A 24,129-nucleotide genomic window follows, 5' to 3' on the forward strand; every position below is an offset into this window, starting at 1 on the left:
GGAGCAGAGGCTGTCTGGCCACAGGGCTGTGTTGGCTGAGGGCATCGCTGTGGCCTGAGAAGAGCCAGCACCATCGGTTCCTCCTGGGAGAGAAGGCAACAGAACCAAAGCACTTTAAATCTGCCACCCTGCCCTGTCAAGGCAGTGACACCCTGGACACAGCAGCAGCCAGAGGCTGGGTTCTTCAGAGCATCCCCTGGCGCACAAAAGCAGATCAAAGCAGCACAGAAGCCACTTCTGCAGCAAGACAAAGCCTGTGGCAATGGAAACACACATCTTTTGGCTTGCCCAACACCCCCGCCGTTGGCCTGGCCTGTTTGGCACACACGGAGGAAATCTCAGCGTGTGCTGCAGCACTGCTTTTGCAACTGCAGTCTGTAACTGTGCCCCAGGAAGTGGAGGTAGTTTCAAATGGAGGGAAATTACCTGGGGCAAACACCAAGCCTGTGAGAAAATTCCCTCCATAAATGGAGGGATAACGCTGCACGGGAATCACCAGCTTCCCAAGCATCCCCAGACATGCTTAATTCTGGGCAACTCTGCTTATTCAGGGTTTTATCCAAAAATCAGCAATATTGGGGAACAGAGTCCATCAGGAGAGAGAGATTTAGTGTTGTGGGAGCTGAAGACAACTGCTGTGACACAGAGACTTGTACTGTAGCACGAGCCCCAAGTTCTCAGCTGTGCCCCAAGCACATGCCTCCAGTGATTCTTCAGATTTACGGGGCTGAAGGGCCAGGCTGCACGTTGCTGGTAGAGCTGTGGTATTCCACAGCGACTTCCAAGCTGGGAGGCAGACAGGACAACACAGACAATTTATCCCAAATATTTCCCAAAAAGGAGAGGTACAAATGGGCGCCTTGAGAAAACAAGCGTGCCCAGGAAGTGATGGCCGTTCCCTGTCTTTCCGTAATTTGCAGAAATACAAATATTCCTGCTTTATCCACCGCGGCAGTGGATGCGGCAGGAATTGCACTGCTGTGTAAACACTGGGTAAGGCGTTTCGTCGCAGCCTCCCTCGCACACGTTCCTTCCCCTGCCCTCAGAGTAACCACGGGGGCGGCTCACAGCCACTAATTTGATGCTGACTACAACTCAGATAAGCATGACTGAGGAATGACCCTGATAGGGAGAGCAGAAATTGGTCTGCCTTGAAGGTGAAACATTTTCGCAAGAAGGAAATTAAATTCTTAGGTACTCCCATTCATGCAAGCAGAAGGAAGCAGCAATATTAGAAGTGCAGGCTATTTTTAGCTGGTTCTGGCAACTTTGCATGACATATCCTGTACATTCTCTATTTTTCCAAGGAAGTCAAGCTCAGAAAGCTTTCAGCTTCAGCCTGCTCTTAGGAGAGGATAACCTTCTTGAGATCTTTGCCAACACCATTAGCCAAGGATCTTGGGCAGAAAACCTCTTAACCCTGAAACCCAGAATCCCCATAATCTCAAGTTTTTTCCAACAAGCCCTTCTCCCAGCTGGGATATCCACATCCCAACAATGCTGTGTCTGGTTGGGTCTAGGCAAGCCCATGGGCCCACGTTTTTGTTGAATTTCAGACAAAGTGCACAGTGCCGTGTTGTGACCGGCCTCACACCAGCAGTGGGATGAACCAGGCCACACCATTTAGCACAGAAGTAGAAGGTGCCCAGGCAGACATGACGTGAGAGGGGACAGGACTCGGTGGCACCCAGTTATGCTCTGAGACACTGGGACTGCTGCATCCATCCCCAAGCCGCGGCCGGCCGGGGTGGGGGTGCAGGGAGGGCAGCCAGCGGGCCTCCAGCTGCAGCCACTTCCCCCGCACTCACAGCAGCTGGGGGAGTCCATGGGGATGAGGGGGCCTGACATTGCGGCCTTCTGGGCACCCTGTGGAGGAGACCCAGGTGGGCCGGGGCCGGGGCCGGGGCCGGGGCCTGGGTCTGAGCCTGGAAGCTGGGGCCTGAGGCCTGGGCCTGGGCCTACAGCAGGGGACTGGAGCCGGGGCTTGCGGTCGGCGCTGTGACCTGAAGCCTGGGTCTGGGGCCGGGGCCTGCCCACCCCGCGCCGGGGGGCGGTGCCGGGGCTGGCGCGGTGGGCGGTGGGGGGCAGAGGGGCGGCCCCACCGCGGGAGGCCCCGGCGCCGGCCCTTGGACCCGCGCGCCGCGCTGAGCCGAGCCGAGCCGAGCCATGGCGGCGCCGGGGCAGAATCTGGCCGTGGTGGTGCACCGAGCCGGGGAGCTGCGCCTGGTACGGGCCGGGGGGAGCGGGCCGCCTGGAGGCCGCAGCGGCTCGGCTCGGCGGGACCCGTGCGGAGGGAGCCGGGAGGGGGCCGCGCTGGGCGGCCGGGCCTGGGGGTGGCGAGGGCGGCCCCGCAGCACGGCCCGGGCGGGGCGGGGGGAGCCGGGCTGGGCCGGGCCGCCCCGCAGCACCGGCGGGCGAGCAGCTCCCCGGGGGCCCGCCGGGACCGAGTCCCGGTGTATGGGGGCGGGGGGCGTCCATTCCACCCGTTCCCCCCGGCTGGTGCCGGGTCAGTGAGCTGAACTGACCCCACGCTGGGAGCGGGGAAGGGCAGCGGCTGCCCCCACGCTCGGGGACCCGACCTGTGGGGCAAGCGGGGCGTGGGGAGCCCGAAGCAGGGGGCCGCCCCATGGCGAAGGGCCGCCCGAGCCCCTCTTTGGGTGTCGCGGGGCGACGGAGGGGACGGGGAGCGGAGGGACCGGTGGTGGGTACTGTTCGGTAGACAGCCCCGTGAGAGAGCCGTCCTCAGAAAGCAGAAATGGAGGGTGACCCGGTGCTTCGTCGGGCCATGGGAGCCCAAGGGGGAAGGAGGGTTCAAAGGGAGCCGCTGCCTGGGTCACGCTTGTGCCTCGTGGAGAGGGGGACCTTGGTTTTCCATCAGGGCTTCACACCGATTCCGCTTCTGTGACTGCGAACGCTTGGATGTCCTGGCTGCTGAACCGCTGTGGGCGCTGCTGGAAATTTCTGTTTGCCAGTTTGGCAAGTGCCAGGTCGGGAAAGGAAGATTTACATGGGCAAACATTGGCAGGCAGTTTTCTGTACAAACAGTACTGGCAGGAGGGCTTTTAGGAACATGCAGACTTTGGATACCTGCAGCAGCTCGTTTGGGGATGATTATCAGGGAAACAGTTGATTTTTTACCATTCCTGCACGGCTCAAGTGACGCGTGCCAAAGGCTACGTGGTGTTCGTGTGGGTAATTCCTGTGTGGCTCCCAACCACCTTTGATGTACCTGCAGTTTCACTACAAGCATGTGCAACCTTACTTCTACTAGAAATAAAAGGCATCGCCACAGTGAGTGAGAACTGAGGTGGTCCCTCTAGTTCAAGAACGCATTTCCAAAATCCTGCGATTTAGGAGGGTGTATGAGATTTGTGAGGGTGGGTGCTGGCTCCATCCTGTCTGTGTTGCTGGTCTCTGAACTGGCTTATGCCCAGATGCATGAGTTTTCCATGGGATATTGGTGCTGCTGGAGACATTGGAGGTGGTCGTCAGTGCTCCCCCGGCCTTACTGGCAGCCCCTCGATGTGTGATCCTCCCAGGCTTCTCTGAAGTTCAATGGCAGTCGTTGCATTGCCCCACTGATCACGTAAAGCTCACGGAAGGCAGTGAACTCTGAATTTGTTATCTGTGTTATTGATACTTAAAGTTAGGTGAGATAATTTTCCCCGTAATTCCCACACCCTTCTTGATTCTTGTGAACATGTTGGCCATGGGGAGTGTCACTGTGACTTCAATAGCTGACCTGCATTATGCAAAAATGGGTTGGCTTCATTTTTGTTGACTCTCCTCTTGATCTTAGGCAGTTGCCATAGACTCACATTTGCTGCCAGTTGGGGGTTTATTGCTTTTTATGCACGTACCATATCCTCTCTTTATATGTTTCCTTTCCCAGAAAACAACTGCTGTATTTCCTTCATCTCCTCAATTACACCAGTTGCTTTCTCTGAACCTCTCAGTGAACAATGAACAGCAAGCAGAACACGTGTCCTGAAACACTTTGGGATCTTCTAGTTTGGTCACTCCCTGTTTTCTACAAATCAGGCTGGAGGATTCACTTTCCACCAAGATGTTTGTTTTTCAGCACAGCTGTTACTGGAAAAAAAAAAAAAGAAAAAGTGTTTTTTCTGGGCTGAGGAATGCCACATACACATTTTTGGCTAGAAGTCGGCTTGCGTTATCTCTCGCCATGGACTGTTCTGTTGGTCCCGTTGAGATAGCTTAGTCAGTCTGTACCTCTGATGGGTGACCAGATTGCACACTTACTGGATATTTTCTGTATAAGAAGTTACATCTAGATCAACTTCTTTTAAAAATAATCATAGAATCATAGAATTGTTGAGGTTGGAAGGGACCTTTAAGATCATCGAGTCCAACCTTTAGCCTACCCTGACAAGAGCCACTTCTAAACCATGTCCCTAAGTGCCCCATCTACCCTTTTTTTAAACACCTCCAGGGATGGTGAATCCACCACCTCCCTGGGCAGCCTATTCCAATGTTTAATAACCCTTTCAGTGAAGAAATGTTTCCTAATATCTAATCTAAACCTCCCCTGACGTAACTTGAACCCGTTTCCCCTCGTCCTATCACTTGTCACCAGGGAGAAGAGGTCAGCCCCCATCTCTCTACAACCTCCTTTCAGGTAGTTGTAGAGGGTGATAAGGTCTCCCCTCAGCCTCCTCTTCTCCAGGCTAAACAACCCCAGCTCCCTCAGTCGTTCTTCATAAGGTTTGTCCTCCAGACCCCTCACCAGCTTTGTAGCCCTTCACTGGACACGCTCCAACACCTCAATGTCCCTCTTGTAGCGAGGGGCCCAAAACTGAACGGCTCTGGGCTGTGTCCTTAGTGGGACAAAACAAACACCCCAAGTAGAAAAAATGCAGGTATAGTTCTGAACATTGAAAATTTCAGTTGTTTTCAGTTCATTGAAAGTTTGAGTTGTACTTTGATTTGCACTCCAGTTGACGCGATTTTGGGCCATCCTGCCCCCTTACAACACTGATTATTCTTCTGCTTTATTATTCAAGCCGTAAAGAGGTGTCCTGCCAGTTACAAGAGGATGTGACTTTAAATGTGATTTACAGTAATGTTTATAATTGATGTATACATTGAGTTATTATTATGTAGTAAAAATATTTTCTATTCTTTATAATAATAACGCAAACACTGCTTTATAGAAACAGGTGGCTCAGAATTTTCCTGGTTACAGAAGGTGACTTTTTTGGTCAGCCAGTGGGATGAAGGATTCAGCTGAAACTTGAGGCTGTTCCAGGGCAGGAAGGTTTAGCATGTGGCTGTTGTCGGGGCAGGGGAGGGGAGTTTACTGCAAAATAATTTGGGGAGTGGATTTACAAGCTGGCTGTGTGCTCACTCAAGATGGATGCCCACGTTACTCCACCGTGCAAGCAAGAGGACGTGAGCTTCGGGAGGGAGTGTGGGCAGCACACTTCTGTCCCTCCTCGTTGCACAGCAATGCCTGATTGAGCAGACAGAACCAAAAACCTGATCACCTCACGGATTTACCTGAGCTACCCTGGACTGGCTTTCCACGAGGTATTCCCATGGCTATGCACAAGCAACTGAATGCTTTTTTTTTTTTTTTCCCTTTTTGTCCATAGGAAAACCGTCCGATCCCAGAACCGGGTCCCAATGGTAGGTCTAGAGATGACTGCTGCTGTCTGCTTGCTTTCTTTTCTCATTCTCTTTTGTCGCTCCTTGATATTATGAAGAGATGAAATATTTCTGAGAAAGTATAAAATAATCCAAAAAAGAATGTGTGGCTGAAACAGATAATGCTGCGTTTCCACTTGAAAAGAAGAGCTGGAGCAGTGACTGATACACCCCTTTTTCTGGCTTTTTCTGCTTCCTGTTTCATCAGTTCATGTGTTTCACATTCAACAGCCCTTGGGACACATCAGATGATCTTATTGCAGGACTAAATATTAATATGCTGGGCATATGGGCTGATAGAAATTTGATTCACTGACTCTCCAGGGCTGAAACTGTAGCCTGGGGAGAAGGAAAAATCAAATGGGCTTGCTCTTTTATTCTTGCTCCGGTGACAGTCACACTCTTCTTAGATTGTATTAGCTTTTGTTGACAGGCGTCTTACCGCATTTTAAGCTTTCCTGATTTGTAAATCCTTGTATAGTTTTGTAGTTCAGCAGGTGTCTCGTGAATATGCTGTGCATCCTAATGTGTGCATGTGCGGTTCTGGTACATTTATTTGATACTAGTAAATTCCAGTGTTTGGATGCTGGCTTGGCCTTTGTTGTGGGGCACAGGGACAGCATGCGCATCGCTTTCCCAGTGCCTGACAAGGTAAGTTTTTCTACAAGGAACCGTTCTTCCATTTCTGGCAGAGGTCCTCCTGCGGATGCATTCTGTTGGGATCTGCGGGTCTGACGTTCACTACTGGCAGCACGGTCGAATCGGGGATTTTGTGGTGAAGGACCCCATGGTGTTGGGGCACGAAGCTTCCGGGACTGTTGTCAAAGTGGGACCAGGAGTGGCTCATCTGAAACCAGGTGACTGGAATCAAAACTATCTTTTTATTTGTTTTCCTATTGATCAATTCCCGAGAATGTGTTGGTAACAGGCTGTGTGTTTTTGTGAGGTAAATTTATCTGATGTTCTGAGCTATGAATTGCACAGTGTGACCTCCTTCAGTGAGTGTCACTGTGCTGCCATTAATCACCCAGCTTGGCCCCTGTTGTTTATGGTATTTCTTTGGTATGCTTTATCCTGGGATATCTTGAACTGGACTGACTTTATTTTAACGCAGAGCAGAGCGTATGCTGGTACACGGTGCCTTTTGAAGAAGCTAGATAAAGCTTCAGAAAGCACGTATGTTGCTCTTGCCAACAACCTGCTGTTAATGTTTCTTCTCTGTGTGTGTTTTTGAAGGAGCAGATGGCCTCCTGCAGTGGAGAGAGGTCACTGGAGCAACTGTACCAGGCCCTATGGTGTGACCTCTGCAGTTCGCTATGCTCGTGAACGTCCTAGAAAACATCTGAGCAGTGAATTTTGCAAAGTTTGCTGGTGATAGCAATTTAGGCAGGGTATAAAGGACGCAGGAGAGCTAGCAAGAGTTACAGAGAGACCTTAAGGGTGCCTGGGCAATAAGATGCAGCTGAAATTCAATGCAGATAAACATAAAGTGGTTTCTGTGGCAGAAAAAAACAAAACCAGCTTCATATCTGAAATGATGGGCTGACCATCACTGCTGAACAGTGAGACCTTTGGCTCAGACACAGTGTGTGGGAACTTTGTCTCAGTAATGGTGAAAAATGCAAATCAGTGTTAGGAAAGGGACAGACTCAGTCAGAGGACATCTGGAGGTCTGCATGCACTTCTGGTCTCCTCCTTTCCAAAGGGATATAAAAGAAGTGAAAAATTTTCAGAGGCGGAGAAGGAGGTGACGTGTGGAGCATCATTTCTATGACAAATGACTGAGTTAGGAACTTGAGCTAGGCACTGGAGAGACAACTCAATGATGTGTGACACAGGTCTGAAGACTCATGGAGGGTAGGGAGAGGGTGCGTAAAGGTTGCCTGGTTGTCTGGTTCCTCCAATACAAGAGAAGGGACAGTGGAAACCAGGTACAGCATTCACCTAAGATCATAGAATGGTTTGGGTTGGAAGGGACCTTAAATACCATGTAGTTCCAACCCCCTTGCCCTGGGCAGGGACTCCTCCCACCACACCAGGTTGCTCCAAGCCCCGTCCAACCTGGCCTTGAACACCTCCAGGGATGGGGCAGCCACAACTTCTCTGGCCAACCTGGGCCAGGGCTCACTGCCCCACAGCCAAGAATTTCTTCCTCACATCTCATCTAATCTCATCAAATCTCCCCTCTTTCAGTTTAAAATGATCACCCCTCATCCTATGGCTCCTATCCCTGATCCAGAGTCCCTCCCCAGCTTTCCTGGAGCCCCTTTCAGGACTGGAAGGGGCTCCAAGGTCTCCCTGGAGCCTTCTCTTCTCCAGTTTGAACCCCCCCAACTCTCTCAGCCTGTCCTCACAGCAGAGGGGCTCCAGCCCTCCCAGCATCTCCAGGGCCTCCTCTGGACCTGCTCCAACAGGTCCATGCCCTTCTGATGCTGAGGGCTCCAGAGTTGGATGCAGTTCTCCAGGTGGGGTCTCACAAGGGCGGAGGGACAGAATTCCCTCCCTCGCCCTGCTGGCCATGCTTCTTTTGATGTAGCCCAGGATGTGGTTGGCTTGCTGGGCTACAAGTGCATATTGCCGGCTCATGTTGAGCTTCTCATCAGCCAACACCCCCAAGTCCTTCTCCTGAGGGCTGCTCTCCAGCCATTCCCCACCTGGCCTGGATTTGTGCTTGGGATTGCAGGGCTCCTTGGCGAAGGATGACATGGATGAAGGTGGAAAGTGGAGGAGAAATTGTTGAGGATTACTAAATACAAAGAAACCACACACAACTTGGGAGGCCCCATAGCTGAAGATAATGGGAGGCTGCGATAACATTCAGTACGTGCGTGTCCTGCTCCTCTCACCCCAAGACATCCCCTGTTGGCCATATCATAGGTGGTGTAGACGGCTCTTTACTTCAGTCTATCTTCCCACATGTCACTGTGTCCGGCTGAAAGTCTGTTGGTGGAGAGCTTCGCTGAGAGATTTGACTTTAATTGGCGTCCTCTGCCAAATAAAAAGGGCTGTCTTGTGTCCATGTGTACTTGCAAGTTGTACTGTGGTCACACAGTTGTTTTCTTTAGTCTGTCCTGCCTTGTGATTGCAGTTAAATAATTACTCTTTGTCCTGCAGCATGTGTCCTTCCAGCAGCCTGGGCTACTCCATCGTAGCATCAAGATGTCTCTGTTCCCTGACAGGTCCTGTCTCTCTCCTGCCTGTGCTTCTGCACCATGAGCTCCCTTCCCAAGGGACGGTCCTTTCCAGCTGGTGGCCAGCAGAGCTTACCTGCTCTGTCCTAATTATTTCCTCTTCCAGTTACTACAGATTCTGAAAAAAATCTGATCACTGTGCAGTTGCCTGGGGTGAGGGCTGCCTTTTCATCTGCTAAAGCTGAGTGCAAGGCAGCTGGAGAGAGGTTTGTATGTGGCTGAGCTTCCATCTGCTCTGTGTCTGTGCCTCTGAAACGCCGGCTCTTTCCCGTGAAGATCTTGGTGATGAAGCTGCCATGAAGGAAGTGTTAGGAACTTGCCTGGTACGTGCGGTGTGATCTGTCTCAGTTAGCAGATGTCCCTCATGCCAGGGTTTCATGCTGTCTTCCATGGATGTTCAGTGCTGCTCGTACCTGTGTGCTCACCTTCTTCCCGAGTAACAGTCTGCTTTCGCCCTGGCAGGTGATCGAGTGGCCATTGAGCCCGGTGTCCCAAGGGAAATGGATGAGTTCTGCAAAACTGGCCGATATAACTTGTCTCCAACCATCTTCTTCTGCGCCACGCCTCCTGATGATGGGAACTTGTGCCGCTACTATAAGCACAGTGCCAGCTACTGCTACAAGTTAGTCGGTGCTCCCTCTGCAGAGAAATATATACTCCCTGGGGGGGTTAGCTGAAGCAATTGCCTCTTGGCCCTTCTGAGTATCGCAGTGAGCACTCTTTTCTTGAACACGACAGGTTTTATTGCTTTCTGATCCATAAATAACATGTATAAGGCTTGGATGACAGCCATTTTGCAGAGGGTTTTTCAGGCAGGTGTAGTTTATCCCCTCTGGTGCCAGACAGAAACAAACATTTCTTGCATGTTTCCTGGGATGTCACCACTGTTTTACCCTTTAATTATTTTCCTTTTCCCGTTTGCGCCCTGCTCTTCATTTCTTTTCTGCTGTCTTTTTATATCCTTGCTTACTTAGGACGATGCCTGAAGGTCTTTATCTGGTTCTTTGAGCTGAGCTAGCTTTACCGCTGCTTTTCAGGAAGCACCGCTTTGACTGCTGATGCCTCGCTCTGTCATTTGAAACAGAGTCATTCTACTTAGAGCAGAACAGGAACAGAAAGCAGAGTCCCTGCTAAGCTGCTTTTTTGTGTGGCTCTGAGTGGCCCTGCTAAGCTGCCAGCGTTACACAGCTGTTTTCATATCCAGTTCAGCAAACTTGAGCGTGTGGCAGGACTGACGCTTTTGCTTAAAAGCAACTCTGTGCTTAAGTACTCTGGCAAATATGCAAGAAACCCAAATAAACCTCTGCGACGTTATACCCACGTAAGTGCATTTACACAAGGAGTTAAAAATAGTCTAAGGTAGTGGTTTCCTGAGACTGGTCTGCCTCTCGAGCTTGTTCTTTCTCAGTCTGTGTGGAGCTGGTACTTCCATGAGCAGGAATGTCCTTGGGATTGATCTTTGGTGCCTGCAGAGGAAGCCTACGGGATCAAATCGGTTGGAAGGAGGCACATGAATGCTCTTCTCATGGGAATCCTCGGGCAGGAAGCTCCTTTCAAAGTGGATCCCAAGCAGCTGCTGTCAGGAGGAGATGCTGGTCTGGAAGGGTCTAACTTCTCACTGTCCAGACCCACTGTCACTGATTTCCTGTGTGTTAAAATAACATTTTCTGACAACATCACAAGTTTTTGCTTGGGAGGAAGTGGCTGGTTTGTAGCTATCTTCTTCCAGGGTGTTGCTTTTTTTTCTCCAATTTCAGTAAATAATACTTTGGCTATTTTTTTTTTTTTTTTTTTAAAGCTGGGAAATGCAGAGCCTGGATCTGGTACTCCCCTGTTTCGGATCAGCAATGCCGTGGCTGTCTGAGGCAGAGCATGAAGTCTCTCTGCCAGCACAGATTTGCTAAGATAAGATGATGGTTGAGCTCAGTGGGCTCTCGTATACTTGGGCAGCTGTTGTCTGTCCTTCTGCAGGCGCGCAGACTCTCTGTTGGGTACTCTGAGTAATTTGATGGGGGTGGGATGGTGCCACAAAGCTGCCCTCCCCGTTGACAGGGCAGTACCCAGACCCAGTAGGAGCAGGTGCGATGCCCGACTCTCAGGCAACAGAACTTTTGGAGTCAGCCCTTCAGTGCCTCCTGGAGACAAGGGACATATAGATATCTTACAGCTGCCTTCCCGCAACTGCCATTTCCGTTACTTTGGCTTCGTGTTGGCTTGGATGAGATCTGACCTCAGGCTTCCCAGGGCTGTCAGAAGAGCCTTCCTCGCAGGCAGAGCTCCCGGCACCTGCTGTGTGAGAGCCCACACTGGTGGCTGTCTGGAGGGCTGCGTTGTGGGGCTGGGATTTATTTCTGCCAGCAGTTCACAAGGGTTTCACCCTCCTCTGCTTTTTTCCATCAGACTGTTTCTGTCTGAAAGGTGTTTGATACCCACTGTACACGTTTTCCCTGACTGCTGGGAGGGTGTGTGCTGGGACCAGTCCACTGGTTGAAACACTTGGTGCATCAGGGGAGGACATCCAGGGCGTGATGGGGAGACCTGGATCAGGCTGCCTTTGCTTTATGTGGCGTCACCATTGGCAGCAAGATGTTTTCTAAAAGCATGGACCTGAATGATTCAACCCAGATGAGGGGTCTGGGAGCTCACTGGTGTGTCCCAGCCGTAGGGCAGCCTTTGAGGTGGTGCATACGCAACTGTGGGGTTTATTCCAAAGGGATCGAGCAGCAAAGGAGTTTTAGGGTTGACTCACCAAGTGCTGGAGAGATGGTGTGGGGAAGTTTGTGGATCCCTGTGTTTGGTGCTTAGGCAAACCTCAGTGGTAAATGGTTTAGGTGTACTTGATGCTGCTTTGGAGGAAGGAAGGAGGCATTATAACCTCTTGAAACGCCTTCCAGTCCTGCATTTTGCAGACCAAGGGTGAGAGTGTATTTTGCACTGTGATTTAGACCCATGTTTGGTCTTCGAGTGTCATGGCTTTCCTCATCACTGTCATAAACCTCTTTGGTGACTGTTGCGTGTGTCTGGTTCTTGCAGGCTTCCAGATAATGTCACCTTTGAAGAAGGAGCCCTTATCGAGCCCCTTTCGGTGGGAATCCATGCCTGCAAAAGGGCGGGAGTCACTCTGGGAAGCAAAGTCTTCGTGTCTGGCTCTGGTACGGTGAACATATTCAGTTCCTGGGTTCTCTGCCTGCTGGGGCATGGAGGGGGATGGACAGGGCGCAAGCTGTGCTTCCAGGCTCTGCTGTAAGTGTGGCTCATGGCAGAGTTACAGGGATGCCAAGGGGGACCTTGAGGCTGTCCTTGCCCGTGCTGCACTACAGTGCTGCATTTTGAGCAGCCCAAATGCAAAGCGCAGTGTCTGGGCGTGCTGAGCCTGCCAGCTCACGGGAGCGGAGGAGCAGGTGGTGTTTTCCTTGCGGAGTCACTCCTGTAGCAATAGCTGCTGTTTCAGCAGCTGGTCTTACTGCCCTGGGACCGTGGTGTTGCTGTGATCCCAGAGCTGCCCACCTGGAAACACAGTCAGAGCCTCCTTTAGCCTGGGAATGTGCTGAGCTCTGGTCATGTTCAGAGCCTGCAGCTGGTGCCGTCTGACAGTTGTATATGTTCTCTTTCTCCCCTTTGTACCCAGGACCAATCGGCCTTGTTAATGTGCTTGTTGCTAAGATGATGGGTGCAGCGACTGTGGTAATTACAGGTAAGTTCTTTTAACCCTTAAGAGTGTGCCTGTTTCCCACAATACAGCACAACACTGACTAGTTCCACACTATTCCTTCAAGGTAACTGCTGGGGAAGGCAGCTCGAGCCCAGTGGAAAGTCTGGTCATGAACAGGGCAGTAGCGTGGCTGTCTGGAGGGAATCCTAGTAACCACCTCATTCCCCAGGACAAGACTTTGATCTTTGCACTAACTGGGGTCTGTAAGAAGGTGCAGGTTGCAACTGGTGCTTCTCTGCTAGGTCAGCGGACCAGGGTAATAACTTCTGCTTCCTAGCACAGACATGTTGTGCAGGTAGCGTAGCTACAGTGCTTCAGGGAGGGTAAACCAGAGGCTAATGAGTAGTCCTTGGGTCAAGCCTAGAGACCTTTTTCAGACTTTGAGCGGGTGTTTTGGGAAGAGGCAGTGCGTGTGTATGACAGAGCTCCAAGTTACAGAAGCTGCACTTGCTCCTGGTGCCTCAGATCACTGATGGACTTTTTTTTGTTTCCGTTTTGAGCTCTTCTGACCTCAGCTTTGTGTTTTGCCTTTGGCTTATAGGTCAAGCCTTGAGGATCAGGTTTTGTCTTCCTTGTAGTGCATATAGACCTTGATTATATCTGCTTCTAGTCTTTACCTAGGCACACAGCGTATTTTATACCATGTTTAGAGCTATTCTTGGAGGTTTGCTCCGAGTCGGTTTTTTCCTTCCTATTGTAGTGCTAGGTGATGGCCTGGACACATCTTTTCACAGTCCTTTCTGTGTGCAACCACATTGTTCCTCTAGTTCTCTTTTGCTGCCCTTCTTTCTGCTGTCCTGCTGGGGGGTTTATTTTCCACTGATTATCCGCAATGACCGAAGTGGCCTTTTTAGGGTCCCTGCATTTCAGAAATGGGCCTTCCTTGCATAACTGTGTTCTGGAGGTTTCTAGTCCATTGCTGCTTGCAGCCGTGTTTTTGTCAAGGTACACCTGGGAAACCACTGAGGATGGACATCACCCCTTTCTAGGTACCTGCTCCAGGATTGCACCACCTCCTAATGAAGAAGCTTTTTCTGGGGTCAACTCACAAACTGTCATTTGTGGGTATTTTCCCTTGTATTGTCTGCAACTGAAATGAGTCTCCATCGTCTTTGCAGCTGCCATTCTGATTGTTGCAGAGAGACGTTTGATGCCCCCTTCTCTTTGCCCTGCTAACCCAGCCCAGCTCCCTTCACCTCGCCTCAAAGTTCACGCTATTTTCTGTGTAGCTTGCCCAGAAGAATTGAGAGCTGGAATAACCTCAGGGGGTTCCCTGGTTGAAATTTCCACCTGGAGTTTGGACAGAGCATGGAAGTAGTGTTTCCACTAATCTCTGATCCTTCTGAGCAGTGGTGGCTGAGAGGAGTGGTTACAGGTAAGACTAGACAACGAGCACAGGTTGCTGCGGCGTTTTCGGGCCAAAGCCCCAACATGGACCTTTCAGAAGGCTGTTACTCCACCTCCCACACTTCGGGCCAGGTGTATTTTTGACCTGTCGATTACTGTGTTTCTGTCTTTGGGTTGAGAGACAAAATTCAGGTCCCACCCTTTTGCCTTTGCAGAAGCATCCTTCTGTAGAAGCTCATGACAGATTATTGCCTTCTCCTCTCTAAATCCTCTTGCTGCTGAGTCTGGGGCATTTTTTGCTCTGCTGGCCCCACCCTGCAGGCGCGTCCTTGGTGGATGTGATCAGTCCAGGCCTCAGATTTTGCAAAGCGTTGTCGTTTGAGTATGATGGTTGCTATAGCAGGAAAAGCAACTCTGCCTCATGAATCATGTATGAGGAACCTTGCTGCCGAGCTGAGCTGGTGCAGGAGCTGGTGGGTGACCCAGTCCTTGGGTGGGGAAGGGCTTGGTGAGCTGGCAGGGGTTGGTGGGGCTCAGCAGCTGGTTCAGCCTGAGGCCCCATCCCTGGTCCTGCCTGAGTGTGTTCTTCCCTGTGACACTGGCAGCTGCTTTGCCTCTGCCTGTGGACTGCTCCTGGGGACCTTCGGCAAGCAGGTCTGTATAGCATGTGCCACAGGGCTCCAGGTGGCCATAGGAAGTTCTCGGTACCTGGTTTGTAGGGTCATCAAGCTTGGCTACATGGAATTAACCCCTTCGCCTTGGCCTGGGTAATGATCCTGACTTGTTGACATCTCCCACTGAGAGGTGTTTGGCTGAGATGCTCAGAGACACCCATGGAGGTGCTGTCCCTAGTCAAATATTTGTACGTGACACGAGCTGAGGAATGGGTTTAGTTTGGCTTGTTGCCGCTGGGGATTTTGGTGCCCTTCTCAAGGAACTGCTTTTTGTGTCAGCTTTAGGAGCCAACACCTGCGAGGTGACTGTCTGCCCACAAAGGCCCTCTTGTACTTTGCTACCAGATTCTTTGAATTCGTTGCACGGAATTTTTACAATGTGTTTGTCTGTGAAGAGCTTTGTCTGCACAGCACTTAAGGCTTTAAATGTTTGTATTTGTTTTAACAAGCCGCACACAAATATAGAAATACCTTGAAGAGCTTTTTCCTGACCTGGGGAAACCTCATCTCCCACAGCTTCTGCGGTGAGTGCCTTTGGCACACCTGGAGTCAATGAATTTTGGGAAGTTATGTCTCTGCCAAGGGGTTGTGTCCCTTCTCTGGGACTCCTGGAGAGCAGCTGGCTCCGTAGCTAGAGACCAATGCTCAGCCCTACCCTTCCAAAGGCTCGTGTGCGCCAAAGCTTGCCTTTCCCCCCCAGATAAAGCAGTTTGCCTGATAAAAGGTATTCGTGTTTCTGATAACCTTTGCTCTTCTCCCTGCAGTGCTTTATTCCTGGCAGACTAGTGTTCTCCCTTTTGAGGGGTGAGGTGTAGTGTATTTACTGGACTGCAGTTGGGTGCAGGAGATTGGTTTGTTTCGTGGGTCCTCATCTGCTCTTCCCTGAGGTCTATGGCTTTCTCCGCTCTGCTGCTGAGTGGGTGCGATTGATATTTATGGACAACCTTCTGGCCTTCTGCCTTGCTGTTGCTCTGGAAACCTGCATTTCTCCTTAGAGGCGTGTAAAAGAGCAGCCTTATTCCCCAGCAAGTGAAGTGACACTTTGGGTATTCGCATGGCGGTGTTGGGCTGTCTTGCCTTACTCTGACTGCCACTGAAGGTACACTTAATAATTCCTACTTAAGGGAAACCCCTCCCCTCGTGCTACCTGAATCTGAAGTCCTGGCTGACAGTGCCTCCAGACACCTTGGAAGTCAAGGTCAGGGAAGACGAATAACTGGACAGAGTTCAACTCCTTTGTGAAAGAAGATCAACATGGAAAGTTTGAAAACTTCAAGAATATTTGCATGTTAAGTTGGCTCGTAAACCATCATGAGAAGCTTAAGTGTAATTTGATAACTTCCGTGGGAGCAGAAATAGAAGAACGGGCTACTCTTAGTCTGGCAGCCAAAACTTTAATTAGCTCCAGCCGCCAGGAAGTGAAAACAAATTCCTGACTAGAGGCAAGGTGCAACCCTTTAATTGTATAATTGACCAGTTTCCCAAGAGTTGTGTGGGGTTCAGCCACAGTAAGGTTTAAAATCTGGACTACTTGGTCCTTCCCAAGACTCACAAGTGTCTGGAGCTCTAAACAATGCGGTAACCTTCTCATCTGATAACCTGCAGACCTGTCCGCTTCAGTAAGTGCTTAGCGGTGATTCACTTAGGCCAGGTGTACCAAGATGTTATTGCAGCCCTGACCGGGTCTGACAGTGTGTCCCGTATGCCCCTCTGACACAAGGACTTCCTTTCCAACCAGGTCAGCAAACCAGAGGACAACTACAGGAAAAGTGTGGGGTTTTTTTTTGCTGCCAGAGAATGACTTTTGTGACCACTTTGAAAGGCACTGGCTGGCAGGGCCTGTTGCTCCAGGACACTGCCTCTGGATGTATTTCTGCCAAAGAGACAGTATAAACTACATTAGTGACTGGGCAGATTCTCTAAATGGCTGAATCCAGCTGTGTCCGCTACAAGCGGGTGTTTTGAGGCCAGTCTTCATGGGGAGTTTTGTCCGCTGCTGGGAGCACTGTTGAGCCCCTGTGGTCTCCTTGCTGTACACCGAGATTTGGGAGACACCTGCCATGCCAGGCAGAAGTATTTCTGAGCGTTTCAAGTGCCTCAAAAATGCCCATGCCTGTGCTTTTGCTGGTGGGAGGTCTCTGCTTGCAGCTCAGCTAGCAGAGGGTCATGACTGTACACGTGGCCTGAGGCCCAACGCTCACAGCTTGGGAGGAACGGATGTGAAAAATGCCTCCTGCAGCCCCAGGAATGAGAGCCCATGTTAAGGCTTCCAGGGTGATGCTGCCCCTACTTTACAGCCTTGGCTTTTCCTTCTTTGTCTGCATTTTATTACCTTTTGTTACCCCTTCTTGAAACTCCCTCCACAGGTCTCCTGGGTGCTCATCTCGGTGGGTGTGCCCACACCCGGCATCCCGAGCGCTCCCGCTGCCCGTGTGGGCATGTCCATCGCCTGCCCTGGCCGTAAATAATGTCACACTTGCCATGGTAGGCAGCGTAGGTCCTCTGGCTGCCTCCTCCCAGCACTGGGTCTGAGTCAGTGGCCCATGTCAGAGCAGTGGCCTCGTCCTCCTTCTCTTTTTCCTTGATGTTTTCCCCCCCATCCCCATCTCTGACTTCTCTGAAGACTGTGCCCTGGTGAGATGGGTATTTTCCAGTTTGTGGTGTGTGGGTGTGCTGTGTGTCTTGGCAAAGGCATCGTTTTCCAAGTCTTCAAGCCTAGGGCATTGCTTACCCCTCTATTTTGGGTGTAGGACATCTCTGGCTGTTAAGCTCAGTTTCCACCTTTGATCTGGATATCTTTTCCAGTGCCAACACACAAGCCTCTGTACTTGACCACTGCTTCAGTGCAAGGCGAAGAGGTGGTTTCTGCCTGGGAGATGCTACTCTTCTTGTCTGCTGTCCACCTCCTTATCTCCAGAGATGTTCTGGTCACCAGTGGCGCCTGGAGAAGGATGGGCGGCTTCCTTCCATGGGGTGTGGAAGAGAAGAGACAAACAGTGTGGCTACCCGCCAGGGCAGCACACTCCGTGGTACAAATCATTTTGTGGATCTTCAAAAGGCCAGGTTGGACGGGGTTTTGAGCAACCTGGTCTAATGGGAGGTGTCCCTGCCCAGGGCAGGGGGTGGAACTAAATGGTCTTTAAGGTCCTTTCCAACACAAACCATTCTATGAAAAGATATTTACAGTGCTGTCAAAATCCTCTCGACAGAGTACCAGCGTACAGCCATGCCTTTGCAGACATTTATCATCACCAGCTTTGTTGCTCTGTGTTAATGGGGTATCTGAGGTCCACCATATTACCAGATCCACTCCCTTTTTTTTTTTTTAATGGGCTTGCCTGCTCATTTGTCTGTGACAGAATCAGCGTGAGAGAGCTCAGCAGCCTCCAGTGCTGTTACAAGGAGGGTAAAAGGATGGGAGAGGTCTGTAACAGCAGGGACGCACTCAGAGACGACAACCGATGCATTCTGCACTTCGCTCAGCTGAAAGCATCTGCTGTTGGTTCACTGAGGAAGCCCTTGGAGAGCTCGTGATCTGCTCTCATCTGGTACCCTTAGAGGTGAAATGGCCACGTTAATGATCTGCTGAGCCTGGTGTCTCCTGTCGGAAAGGCTTCTCGGTGCTGTGCTGTCCATAGCCAGGTCATTTCTGGGTCATCAGGGAGCAAGGTCAGGGCAACCTTGCCTCTGCCTGGTGCCCTGTGAGAGGTATCCTTGGGGTGTGAGCAATAGCAGATAATCTTGAGAGCCAGGGAAGGAAAATGCGAAAGCGAGGGGCATTTTTTTTGCCTCATTGTAGGCTCCTCCTTTGGTTAGCTTGCGCAGTGTGTGTATAGCGTGGGTTTTTACAGTCCGTTTTCACCAGTGGAGGAATTAGTGAAGCTGCTTCATGAAAGAGTCATTGCCAGAGAGACGCTGGGCAGTGCAGCCTTAGAGAGTGGCAGCTTCGGTTAGACACAACCGCGCTGTTCAGCCAGGGCGAGTGTAGCTCAGCACTGCCCTGGCTGTCCTGCCCTCCTGCCTCCTTTTGCCTTTGCCTGCACTGGGGTTCCGCCGGTGCTTGGCCACGGCTGTTCCTGCTGTGGTTTCCGCTTGCGGCATGGATGTGCGTGCCCTTGGGAGCTAAGCTTGGCCTTCTAGTTTGTCTTGGCACCTTCTCGGTGTTCCTGCCGTACCAAAGAGAAATCGGGAGATTGACGAACTGATCACCCCTTGGGTCTAGAGGTGGCAGGTGTTCTTTCACTCAGACATCGCTTTGCGTAGTGTGGATTTCATCTGTGAGTTTATGCTTCAGCCTCTTTGAAACACACCCTCTTCTGCAGCTGGAAAGTCTTTGCCATCTCCTGTGTCTTTAAGTTGTCCTCATCGCTCAGCCTTCTCTGCCTGCCCAGAAAAGTGAGCGGGTCTCCACCCTGCAGGTCTCCTCATTGAAGGCTACCTGAATTAGCCGGAGGGAGCACAGACCCTTTTCTCTCCCGGTTGCCTGCTGCCCTGCGAACACATCTTCAGACCCCAGGCGTGTGTGCTTCCATCAGGGCTCCTTGATGGGGGATTGCTTGCATCAAGGGTGGGAAACCCTTTGGTTTGGGTGGGCTGCAGCTTCCCACCTCGTCCTACCACACAACAAAGTCTGTCTTCTCTCCTGAGAGAACTGATGGCTGGTCACCAAACAAGGGGGCTCTGCTGAGACATCAGATGGGGCTAGGGAGCAGACTTGCAGGCTCAGGTTCTCTCTCCCCTTCTGCTTCACGGAGTGCTGCAGTTCTTGGTTTGTTTTGTCTTTCCCCAGATCTGTCTGCCTCTCGTCTGCAAAAGGCCAAGGAGGTGGGGGCAGATTTCACCATTCAGGTGAAGAATGAGACCCCGCAGGAGGTGGCCTCCAAAGTGGAAAGTCTGCTTGGCTGCATGCCTGAGATAACAGTGGAGTGTACAGGAGTGCAGGCCTGCATCCAGGCTGGCATTTACGTGAGTACCGCTTGTCCCCGGGGTAAAGCGATGATGGTGCTGGCTTTTCTTTTTGTGGGACGCCATGGTGAATGACAGTTATTTCGCTCCCATAGTGCTTCGTTTCAGTGGGCTTGGTGTGGGGGAGAGAAGGTGCTCATTAGACAGCGAAGTAAGAGAGACAATTAAAGAGTTAACTTCTTTGTAGGCAGCAGGGGGATAATTATCTGATTCGATGCTTTACCACTTACCAAAGAGACTGCACTAAGACCCCGAAGCCCCGAGCGTGGCTACGCAGGCAGGGAGCTGCTACAAGTAGGACAGCTCCAACTAAGGAGGATAATTAAGAAAATTAATTCCAGCAGGTGAAGAAAGCAGTTAAGGAGGGGATGTTTTGTTGTCGTGGACTGCCCAGCGGGAGGATGCGAAGAAGGTAGTGCGGAGCTTCACAGTGAAAGGGCAGGAGGCACATGGGACAAGCTGCAAAAAGAGAAATTCCAGCGGGGCATCAGGCTCTCAGTTTTAAATCTCTCCCATTGAAATCCACAAGTACTTTTCATCCTCCTAAGTGCCATCATTTTTCAGAATGAGATTTAGATACCAAAATCCTTCAGAGATTTTTGAGAGATTGGTTTTTAAGCCTTGTTTATTGTGTGTTTCAGGCTTATGGGCTCCAGACAGCATCCTGTCTCACCCCTGGCATCTCTGCTGTGCAGAGTCCATTACAGCCACAAAGTGTGGCTTTATTTTTTTACAAAGTGCTGCACAGGCTCTGGTGACTCTATTTTGCAAAACATAACGTATTTGTGTGTTTGTTCTCCAGGCCACTCGTTCCGGTGGGACCTTGGTGCTGGTGGGGCTGGGGCCCGAGATGGTCACTGTGCCCATCGTGAACGCCGCCGTGCGGGAGGTGGATATCCGGGGGATATTCCGCTACTGCAACACGTGAGTCTCGTGCAGCATGGGCTGATTTGTCTTCAAGTCTGTCCTTAAGAAATTCCTGCTTTCCATAAGGAGAGAGAATGTGGAAAAGGCTGGTTTTCCTTACAGTTAGTTAAACCTCACTCTGAAATGCCAGCGCTGCAGTGCAGACAGTCTGATTGACGTGTCCTGCATTTTATGCCTTGGTTCCTGGACTGCAAACTTGACCACAACAAAGCAGCCCCAGCCCAGCTGGGTTGTCCCGCTCTCCCATTTTCTGCGGCATTTGGGGCAGAGAAAGGAAGAGGCCCAATAAACCCCTACTCTGCTGCAAGTAAGCAGGCCAAAATGAAAAATAAAAAAACCCCATAACATTTGTGTCTTCAACTCTTATGCCCTGTAGAAAGGGAAGGCCAGGTGCTGAGGGTGTTTCAGAAGAGACTGGCTTGTCCGCGAGTGCGCTGGCTCCTGGCATGGCAGGGAGGAACGCACAGCTTTTAGCTGCTTCAACCCTTTGTGCTGGGAGATCTCTGAGCAGCAGCTTGGCCTGGCCCTGACCCTACACGCTGCTTTGTGAAAAGCTGCCTGCCTGCCGGCATCCACCTGACTAACTTTTATTCTCCATTTTTGAGGCAAAGGATATGGGGAATATTAATTCTAGGCAAAAAGTCAAAATCTCAAGCTCAGCATCCTATGCCAAGCCAAGCATACCCAGCCTTGCTGCTGGTGCCCAGCTCTGCTCTCCTTGCTCGTCATGGAAGTCACATCATCAGTCTTGCTAGAGACCAGTGAATGCTGGGATGAGCAAGAGCCTTGTTTAGTTTTCATCATTTTGCTGGAGCTGAAGGTGCATCTGGAGCCAGTCTGAAGGCGTTGTGTGCTCTCTACAGAGAACTGAGCTGCATGGCTCATGGACAGGCAGGACTCTGAGTGTACTGAAAGCTGGCCTTGCCCTGGGAGCGGGAGAAGCTCAGCTGTCCTCTCATTGATCCTCTACTCCTGGGGCAGGGCTCGAGACCCAGCATCGCACGTTTGCAGCCTGGTTTCTGCTCTGTTCAGAGCTGTAGTCTCTTGCTAGTGGAACACGAATCTTTGCTTAGTCTGCAGAGGTGGTTTCCAGGAAGGATTTAGGAGATGTAGTCAGGCTCCTAAGAAGGAGCCTTTCTTTTTTTTAAGAAAAATGAGAGATGTCTTTAAGTAGGCAGTTTGGGAATCGGATTAGCTGCTGCATCCCTTCGTGTCCCCATCCCTCTAATTCGGCCCATGCAAATGGAGTGGCAGGACAGTCAAATTGGGTGAGTCTCTGCCAAAGAAGAGGTTGGAAGCTGACTGAGGCTTTTCCCTTCTTCTCCCTGCACCGACTCTATGAGTTTGAACTCCAGCGATCGGTCTGCAAGCAAGGAGGCTGGATGAGAGGAGAGTGACACACAGGAGTTGTGTTTTTCATCCGGTGCTTCAGAAGTGCAGTTGTTTACTGTGATTTTTCACTTGCTCAGCCTCTTGCGGGTGAAGCACAGCCACTGTCTGTACAGCAGTGCCGGCCATCTCGGTGCTCGACAGCCCACAGCAGCTGGCGTGTCCCATCTCCCATGCCTGATGCTTGAGGTTCCCCCTCTGGAAGATTGTTGTGGGCAAAACTCCCCTTGGTTGCCCGGGCTAAGGGAGTTACTGTCATGAAACCAGGCGACTCCGTGCTCTTTCTGTGGGGCTCCAGACTGGTGGCCGCTCTCACCTCCTGCTCTCCGTTTGCCTTGCAGGTGGCCTGTGGCAATTGCTCTGCTCGCATCCAAGCGGATCAACATCAAGCCCTTGGTTACCCACCGCTTCCCCCTGGAAAAGGCTCTGGAGGCGTTCGAGACCACCAAGAGGGGCGAGGGGGTCAAAGTGATGCTGAAGTGTGACCCCACCGACCACAACCCCTGAGATGCTGCAGTGCCCGGCCCTCTCCCCCGTTATGCCGCCTGCCTGAGACGCGAAGCATGAGGCCGCAGGAGGCTGATGTATGGCTGTTGCACCTTATGCAGGCGCTGCTTTGTAATAGAGCTGGAAAATCAAATGATAATGAGGGTGAATGGCACCGAGGGATACGCCACTAGAGCATTAACAGGTCACTACCAATGGAGAGCAATAGGGAATAGTTTGAATCAAAACTGGTCACCGTTTGGTCAGACACAGTTTACGCTGCTGTTTGGTTAGAGGCAATGGTTCATGCAGTTGGCTCTTCCCCGCCAGACCCCACACGCAGAAGAGCCTCGGTGTCCCTGCATCCATGGGGCAGAGCCGCCTGTGTGGCGGTGGGGTTTGTCCGCGCAGAGGTGCTGGGGGAGGGTGTCACCAGTCGCATGGGTTGAAGCAAGGATGGAGATGCTGGCGCCTCCACCTGCCCGCCCCGCCACTGCCCCAGGGCTGTGCTTGCTGCAGCTCTTCCCGCATGGCAATCCCTGGGCGCGGGATCGCCCTGCATGAATAATCCACCTTCCACTCGCACCTTGCCTTGGGTGCGCTCAGCGACTGACAGCCCATGGAACAAAGCCTGGCCAGCCCCCTCTATGGGAAGCGGCTGCACCATCGGGTCATTCTCTCCATGCCCTTTGCAAATAGCAAACTGCGGGCTCGAAGCTCAGAGCCTAGGGCTTTTTTGAAGAAGCTGGTCTGGAGGCCAGCTGGGACCATGTCTGGTGTGTCCCCAGGGGGCAGAAGGACCAGTGCCGAGCAGGCGTTTGCAGGGAAACTGCCCCGTCCCTGGCTGGGACCGCAGACAGCCCTGTCCTTACGTGACTCCCGAGGAGGAGCCGCTGTTGGGGGGCACAGCTTGCTTTTGGCATGGAGGGGAGCGCAGGTGAGAAGTAAGGGGACGGCATCACTCAAAGGTTTTACCACTGTGAACAAATTGTACCTTTTCGGGGATTTCAGGCCTTCCTGCTGAGTTTGTGAGCCATGAACGAGGTACTAATGAGGTAGCGGGTTGCAGATAGTAAAATCTTAATCTTTGATTACACTCGTGTTAATTTTAGTACTGAGAGATCAGTCACTTTCTTGGGCCGGTACTGAACTTCCATCAATAAATGCTGCCTACCTGATGCGTCTGTGTCCATTGGAGCGTTGGGGGGGTCTGTGACTTTGGGGACCGGTCGCTGGGGTGCTGGCAAGCTGCAGGTGAGCTCAGTGCAGACAGGACCAAGAAACCTTCACTGACCCAACCGCTTGCCAATCAAAGCCTGTTTTTATTGCAGAGGTGGATCAGTTAATCTTGGCAGAGGTAGAAACCTGGAAGTCGATGCTGTGTTTTAACAGGGCTGACATAACCCTGGGGAACGTCCCGTAGCCAGAAGGAGAGGCAGTCAGAGGACTGCTCAGTGTAAGCAGGGTCGTAAAACGTAAAAATGCGTCAGGCTGAGCTGGTAAAACCTACCCAGGAGCCTGGCCCTGTAATCGCATGTGGTGTTAGCAGAGCCTGCCCCAGAATTGCTAAAATGCACCTTGGCGAAGGGTGTGTGACGGCCGGGCAGGGGAAGGCTGCCCCGCTTTCGGCAGTGGCATGAACCGGGGCTTCCTGCTGGGCCCTGGGGCTCTCCTGGCCCCTGACTCCCGTGCTGGGGGTGCCAGGGCTGTGCAGCCCCCTGTGCCATGGCCGGGGGACCGCTGGCCATCGCAGAGCCCCTTATTGCTGTGA

The 24,129-nt window shown here is 51.7% G+C and overlaps 1 protein-coding gene across 1 annotated transcript; it reads left to right on the forward strand.

The window, feature by feature from the left end:
• Positions 1-2,070: 2,070 nt before the first annotated feature.
• On the forward strand, positions 2,071-23,536 carry SORD (sorbitol dehydrogenase). The gene is made up of 9 exons (XM_063346236.1): positions 2,071-2,226; positions 5,616-5,649; positions 6,360-6,524; positions 9,321-9,480; positions 11,892-12,010; positions 12,487-12,552; positions 19,381-19,556; positions 20,359-20,480; positions 22,214-23,536. Exons 1-9 carry the CDS (start codon positions 2,167-2,169, stop codon positions 22,377-22,379), a joined length of 1,068 nt encoding a protein of 355 aa, XP_063202306.1. The 5' UTR covers positions 2,071-2,166; the 3' UTR covers positions 22,380-23,536.
• The last annotated feature ends 593 nt before the right edge of the window (positions 23,537-24,129 follow it).

Source organism: Chroicocephalus ridibundus, chromosome 9 (genome assembly GCF_963924245.1).
Source record: "Chroicocephalus ridibundus chromosome 9, bChrRid1.1, whole genome shotgun sequence".
Taxonomy (NCBI): domain Eukaryota; kingdom Metazoa; phylum Chordata; class Aves; order Charadriiformes; family Laridae; genus Chroicocephalus; species Chroicocephalus ridibundus.